General features: G+C 44.1%; 1 protein-coding gene across 1 annotated transcript in view; it reads left to right on the forward strand.

Annotated features, from left to right (window-relative positions):
- Positions 1-7,676, forward strand: part of KIF26B (kinesin family member 26B) — a 572,671-nt gene that overhangs the window by 219,805 nt on the left and 345,190 nt on the right. The window contains exon 4 of the mRNA XM_004375868.3: positions 3,556-4,092. Coding sequence (XP_004375925.1) covers positions 3,556-4,092 — 537 coding nt within the window. The remainder of the gene's footprint in view (positions 1-3,555; positions 4,093-7,676) is intronic.

Genomic DNA, 7,676 nt, shown 5'->3' on the forward strand with positions numbered 1-7,676 from the left:
TCTCTCAGAAGTAATTGCTAGGCCTTTCTTCTGAGGTGCCTCTGGATGGACCAAATTTCCAAGCTTTCAGTTAGCAGCCAAGCATGTTAACCATTTATACCACCCAGGGACTCCAGGCAGCAGCAGAGGGAGGTGGCTTTTGGCAGTCCAGGAGCAAAGAAGGCCCCTGGACAGTGAACTCACAGAGCACAGGGATCATTTGCATGTATCCTCAGGTCCCCAGCTTGGCGCAGCTCTTGGCACATTGGAGGCCAACATAAGTATTTGTTACATGTTAGAAGCTGAGCAGCAAATAGTAATAGGCTGAGCAGTGAAGATTCTGCTTCTGGGAAGAGTAGTATAAACCAGGAGGAAAGGGGGAAAGGAGTGCTTAGACCATGGATGGCTCACGGGATTCCATAGAGTGAATGCATCTCTTTAGCTCTGGCTACAAATACAGATGTCAGTGCTGAATCCAGAGTTTACGGGCTAGATCTAAAATAAACTGTAATGTGTGGATGTGGCTTATCTTAGATCTGCCGCCTTACTGTGGCACTTGATTGGGCTAACCAAAGTGTTATAAATAAGCAATTAATTTGAAGCTTCTTGAAACCAAGTAATTTGGTGACGTAAAAGCACAAATGGGTTGTGTGTTGTTTTTCTTTGCCAGTTCCCTGATTTCTCATAGCTTCCAATTATCTGATAGAATGTAGAAATAAATAAATGAATTATGGAACAACGGAAGGATAGAATACTAAGTGGTCATTAAAAATCATATTTTCAAATGGCGTTTACTGATAAGAGAAAATTCTCGTTATATAATAAGTGAAAAAGCAAGATAATGTGTGTATATAGGACATATTTTTCTTAACGTGCATAGAAGAAAGCAGAAGGAAATACACCAGACATTAACAGGTGGTGATTTTTTTCCATTTCTCTACATTTCTGCATTTCTGGAAAATCTCTCCATTTTTTTAGGAAGAAAAATATAATTTAACAAAGAAAATACTGCAGGCTGTGAGAGCTTTTGCTAATAAGTCTACAACAGAATTCTTTCTCAGGAAACAGATATTCTCTCTGAGTCTTTTCATAGAAATTGCCTACATACACTAATAATATTCCCTCCCCACAAGGTTAAATTAACTCAATTTTTGATTTGGCAACTGTGTTTTACCTTTTATCATCTTCCAACAAATAGTAGGGGTCTGAGAACTCTCAGGGGTCCTCTAAGTGCAAGTGGGAAGATGATTGTAAAGGCCCTGCTAGCATTTGATCCCCTGAACTGGGCAATGCACCCTGAACATTGTACCACAACATGCATTTACTCAGGAGCTGTTGCTGCTTCATAGTGAACATACTAAGCACTGTCCAGCAGGTCAGGAGAGAAGCCTTTTCTCATGGTGTGCATTGGATGTGCCTATTCTGGGCCATGAACAGGTAGAGGTCAGCCACTGGGGCTGGTAGAGGACTCACCAGAGCACCATGTGTGAGTGAATGCTGAATAAAAACTTGGTGATGAGAATGAGAAGGAGAAAATGGGGACATGAGGCAGGCTGGGTCAATGGGGCCCCTGTCCTCTCTGCCTCCACCCCCCACCCCAGATCTTATCATGACAGTCTCTAAGTCTCCCCTGCTCCAGGACTGAGAGTTGCTGGTGGGCAGGTGTGTGTCTTTCATCTCTGTATCTCCAACATTCAATATGGCGGTTGGCACAGATGGGAACCCAAAGAAATTCATTGAGAATAAATGAACATTTCCCAAGTGAATGAGGTGAAAACCTTATGTGTCTGTGCAAAAAAATATGAGTCTATTGATGGAGATGGAGCTTTGGCTCTTAAAGTGAAACATCATGGACTAGGGGTCAAGAGGTCTGGATGTAGTCAAGCTTTTAACCTTTTTGGAGCTCAGTTTCCTTACCTGTAAACTGAAGTGTTGGTCTGCTGTAGAATGATCCCCAAGGGGCCCCTTTGGGTCCAACACTCTCTGATTTGTGATGAGAGACGCTCTGAACCAAGCAGATTGCGATGGAGAAGGACACCACAAGGCAGGTCTCATATGGTTCGCATCACTTTCTCAACCTGAGCCTTGATCAACCTTGACCTCCTATTGCTTCCCATCATTTTATATGACTGTCTTGAGTTTCCACCTCCTGAGCCACTCCTTGCCGCTGCTGTGTAAAGAGGCCTCTTGATTAATCAGTTAGTCAGTGCCTGCTAAGGAGCTAGTCACGGTAGTTAAACAGGGAAAACAAGATGCTGGAGCCCATAATCAAGATGGATCATAATTAAGAACAACCCTCCCACCAACAATCTTCCTGCCACCCTGGGTCCCCCACACATCCGCTCACCCACAGCTCATCAAACTCCGTTCAGCCCTGATGGGGCTTCCGCCCGTAAAAGCTGACAGCAAATTTCAGAAGGGCAGATTTCCTCCTGATGTCCTAGAGGAAAATAAGCCTTAAGATGAGCCTCATAAATTACTCCAAAAGTTCAAAATGGCATGGTGGTCTGTCCATATTTACAGATACTGGACTCTCCTGCCCTTATTTCCTACAAACACAGTCATGGAGCTGGATGGACCTTACAACTCATAGAGGCCACGGCCTTGTGTTACAGATGAGAGGTTCAGTGAGATTAATTGTCCAGGTCATAATGTTAATTAGTAGCAGAACTGGAACTAGAACCCAGCTATTTTAAGATCCAGTGAACACTCCTAGTGCTTTTTTTCTTTGTGTAATTCTGCTGTTTTATAAAAAACAAAGCAGAGTAAATGAGAGGTCAGTCTCATTAGATTCATTATCTGATTTCTTTTAAACATGGGCCGCTGAGCTAAAGAATCTTTCTTACAGTAGTTTCAGATGATGTTTGTGGAGAAAAGTATCTTGGGTTTTACCAGGGATACTGCCAGGGAGATATTTTTCTTTCAATCAGGACATCAACTACATGGGTACAGAAATGATGAGCCTGCCATGGCCTGATGGTAAACGTGAGTTAATCTAAAGTTTGCTGGGCTGCTGGAGCAGGCTGGATTGCTAGTTCAGAATCTGTTTAGTTTGGTTTTCTTTCAGTGGCACTTAGTTAATGAGGCCAGGATTTTCTTAGAACAGAATCTCTGTTCCAGGTCACCTCCATCCTTTACCAACTTCCCATGGGTAACTGGGGGCCTCGGGGCTGCGATGGAGTCAGCCCAGAATGACTGCACTCACTTCCCATCACACCTGAACAAATGATTTTTGTCTTCTTAATGCATACCTTGGGAGACTCCACTGGGGCTATAATTCTTTAGTGGACACAAGAAGAACGTGGTATCTTCTCATTTGACTGGCCAGGAGAGAAATATACTAAGATATATTTGTATATATTTAATTCCTCAAATTCGTCACTGTAAAATTCTTATATTTGTCAAATGTGTTTGTCAACTATAGAGGCTTTTCTACCTGTATGGCATCTCATTTGCGTTGGCTGTCAATCAATCAGTCAAACTCTTTGGCTATATCTAGGGCATAACTCATAAACCAGATATGCAAATTGCATGTGAGTTATAACCTCTCCTTTTTTTTGCTTGTGTGTTCTCTAGGACCCTGCTTTCTCGGCTGTGATTCACGACAAACTCCAGGTCCCCAACACCATCCGGAAGGCATGGAATGACCGGGACAACCGCTGTGACATTTGTGCTACGCACCTGAACCAGTTGAAGCAGGAGGCCATCCAGATGGTGCTGACCTTGGAGCAGGCAGCAGGCAGTGAGCACTACGATGCCTCCCCTGGTTCGCCCCCACCCCTCTCCAACATCCCCACTCTGGTGGGGGCCCGGCACGTGGGGGGTCTCCAGCAGCCCAGGGATTGGGCCTTTGTGCCCGCCCCCTGTGCAACCTCCAACTACACAGGCTTCATCACCAACAAGCATAGCAGCAAACCCAACAGCCTTGGGGTCACCAATGGGGCAGAGAAGAAGAGTGGGTCCCCAACCCACCAGGCCAAGATCAGCCTCCAGATGGCCACCAGTCCCAGCAATGGGAACATCCTCAACTCAGTGGCCATTCAGGCTCACCAGTACCTAGATGGCACCTGGTCGCTGTCAAGAACCAATGGGGTTACCCTGTACCCCTACCAGGTAAGTAACTTGTCTAAGCAAGGAAGAGCAGGTTGGCTAGTGTCAAAAAAAAAAATGGGTAGCCCTCCCTTTTTCCACTCTCCTCTCTGGGAATGCCCCGACCCAGAACCTAATGCCTCCCCATATCTCCCACAGGTCCTCATCCAGGTGCTCCATCCAAGCCTGCCTGCTTTGAGAGTATGCCAGCTGTATCTGCCAAACCTTTTACTTCTGCCCTTTCTCTGCTCGTTCAGGATCCCCTTTGAGAGACCCTGCTGGGCCAGGCAATGCAAAGGCTTCACAAGTACCAGTTTTACTGCATGGTGCAGTGATTAAAGAGTGTGGGCTCTGGGAACATGTGGCCTGGAGTTCAAGCCTTGACTTGCCCACTTACTAGAACTGTGACCTTGCACAGGGGCTTGTCCTCTTGCCGGCTCACATTCCTCATTTATAAGTGCATATAATGGTAGTGAGAATTAAATAAGATAATAAATGCAAGACATTTATCCCAATTCTGGCATAGAGTCAGGGATCAATGTACTAGTTATCATTTTGTTGTTGTTGTTATTGTGGCTGTTAACAGAAATTAAGACAAATGAGTGAGAGATATTTTTAATCAAAAGATATTCTGGGTCCCTGAAATCATGGTTTTAAAGCAGCCCATGGGTAGGGATGAACATTACTAAGAATAAAGTAAATGAGGAACCAGTGTTAGCGTTCCTCCTCCATTGTCAGCACCCCTGAAAGAGACAAAGACTCACAGCCTAACCTCTCCCACTGAGATGGACCTTATCCCTTTTCTATTTGCATCTCACCTTTAATACTGCTGGGATTGGCTTGACAAAAGCATTTTTCTCTTTTCAGTTATTGAAATTAGCACATACCCTGAAGTTTCTCTATAGTAATAAGAGAGCAGGCTGTATAGAAATCTGTCAGAGAATCTGAAAGATTTATTTTAAATTTTCCTTGGGTGAGTTTCCCATTGGATGAGGGTTGGGTTTAACATATCTGTTCCCCACGCCCCCCGCAACAGAGTCACGTGGGAAGCAGCAGAGAAGGTTGACCATCTCTCTGGAATGGAGAGGTGGCCATGGTCCTGGGTGTATTAGTCAGGGAGGATAATTGGTGTAACAAATGATCCTGACATCTCAGGCCATTTCTCACTCATATCCCTTATGTCGGATGTTTGGTAGGCGACCTTCCCTGTGATGTGGAGACTAGGGCTCCTTCCATCTAATGGTGTCACCATTTCCCAGGGGTCTCAGAGTCCTCCACCAGCCAGGAAATTTCCACAACCAGCCCAGAAATGAGAGAAGAGGGTGTGTGAAGGATCTCACAGGGGGATTTTGGGCCTAGCCTGGAAGGGTCCTATATCACTTCTGTCCATATTCCAGTGGCAAAACCCAGTCATCATGGGAAAATCCAATTTATTCATGTGCCTGCGAGGGAAAAAAAAAAACAACAAGGTGAATGAACACATGTCTTTGCTACATGGGTAAAGATATGGGGAAACTTAAAATGAGTTAAATGTGGCTGATAAAACTCCTTGTGACTTTCCTAGAGTGTTTGAGAGGTGACTATATCTTGTATCTGTTGATATCTTGAAAGAAAAGAAAGTGGGGAGCATTGATTGCTACTCTAAGAAGTTAGTTTTTAGGATTGCCAAACTTTTTGTCTATTGGGTGCTTTGTTTACAAAACACAGCACACACATTGTTTTATTTAACCCCAAAAAGGCCTGTGAGGAAGGAAGGGCAGATGTTTGATCTTCCTTATACAGACAGGGAACGCAATGCCTAGAGATATTAAATGGCCTGTGGCCACACAGCCAGTGACAGAACCAGAGCCAGCTCTCCCCTCTCCAGGGGAATGGGTTTGCCTACACCCCAGCTGCTTCCAGCTTTCCCGGCTCACTCCATAGCAGTCTCCCTGCCAACATCACTGGGTATAGCTTTCTTTTCAGAGCCTGGCTTACCAAAGGAAAGGACTCCTATTTTGATTTGCAGGGGCCTCACTGCCACTTTACCTTCTGGGTTGTGTATGGGTGAGGCATCTAGTCTAATGCTAGAAAATAATCCCATAGGGCAGGAACAGGATAGGGCTTCTTTTCATAGTTAAGTAATACACTTTTTTTTCACAATTCAGAATTGTTCCCAATTTCAAAATATACTATTTTTAAACTTCTAAAAATCAATGCATGTTTTTTGTAAAATAAAATAGAAATATGTGAGAGAGTTTAAATAAGGCTTTAAAAATCAACATCATCCAGAAATAAACTATGCAACATTTGGACATATTTTCTCCCAGTGTTTTATACACTTACAATTTGTAAAATTGTGATTATGTGCAATTCTGGGGCCAGTTTTTCACTTAATATATTGGGTACATTTTCCCATGCCATTATATATTTTTCTCAAATATCATCTTTAATAGTAACATAATATTCCATTGTATGAATATGTTCTAATTTATATAACCAAGCCTCAATTACTAGAGTTTAGATTCCCCCCACCCCACCTACTTTTTTATTACTATAAATAAAATGCTCTGGTGAACATCCTTTTACCCAGATCCTATTTTCAGCACATCCCGGGTTGTGCTAGCCACATACTCATGTTACACAGAAAATTCACATTTCACCTTCCACAGCCCCAAAGCACTTGCAACATGTATCAGGTGCTGGGTAGCTGACTCAGCTGCTGCACCAGCTCAGTGAGCAAGGATGGAAGAACTTGAACTGGTACTTTTGTATAAAATATTCCAAGTGTGAGGAAAAGTGTATGTGAGAGGGGGAAAAGCTGAAAGCACTGCTTAAAAGGAAGATTAGGGATTATTGGTACATTTCTTTGATGTGTGCAATCATTCTTTCTACTCTTCCTCTTCCTGTCTTCCTCAGATGAAAGAGAATTTCCTGTACGATAGCAAATATTCATTAAGCTCTAACAAAGTGCCAGGGGGCCAGTGGTGGTTCAGTGGTAAAATTCTCACCTTCATGCGGAAGATCTGGGTTCGATGATTCTCGGCCGGTGCACCTCAAGCACAGTCACCACCTGTCAGTCAGTGGGGTCTTCATGTTGTTTCGTTGCTAAACAGGATTTAGTGGAGCATCCAAACTAAGACAAGCTATGAAGAAGGGCCTGGCAATCTACTTCTGAAAAATCAGCCATTAAAAACCCTGTGGATCACAGCAGTCTGATCTTGTACATGGGGTCACTGTGAGATGGGGGCCAACTTGATGGCCAGGCACTGTGCTAGGTGCTAGGTTGGGGCTGCTGCATTGGGCTGAAGACCCAGTCTCCTGTCCTGTGGTCCTCACAGTGGGGGAGGAGGCAGGTGAAGTGACCATTCATTAGGGGTAGGAGTGTGAAGGTAGGAAGATGCACAGGGTGCTTTGAGAGCACGCAGAAGGGCTCCTAATCCAACCTGTGGGGCAAGGGTCGGTTGAGGAAGGATTTGTAGCTTAAAGCACATACAAATATGATTCATGCAAACCACTAACCTGAGATTGTCCTGGGTAAATCTTATTGCTTCTTTCTACCTCCGGACCAATTCATGCATTTTCCCTGAGTAACAGTTAAAGGGACCAGAGGGAATCTCTCCAGGATA

The sequence above is a fragment of the Trichechus manatus genome, unplaced genomic scaffold (assembly GCF_000243295.1).
Source record: "Trichechus manatus latirostris isolate Lorelei unplaced genomic scaffold, TriManLat1.0 scaffold00039, whole genome shotgun sequence".
Lineage (NCBI taxonomy): Eukaryota > Metazoa > Chordata > Mammalia > Sirenia > Trichechidae > Trichechus > Trichechus manatus.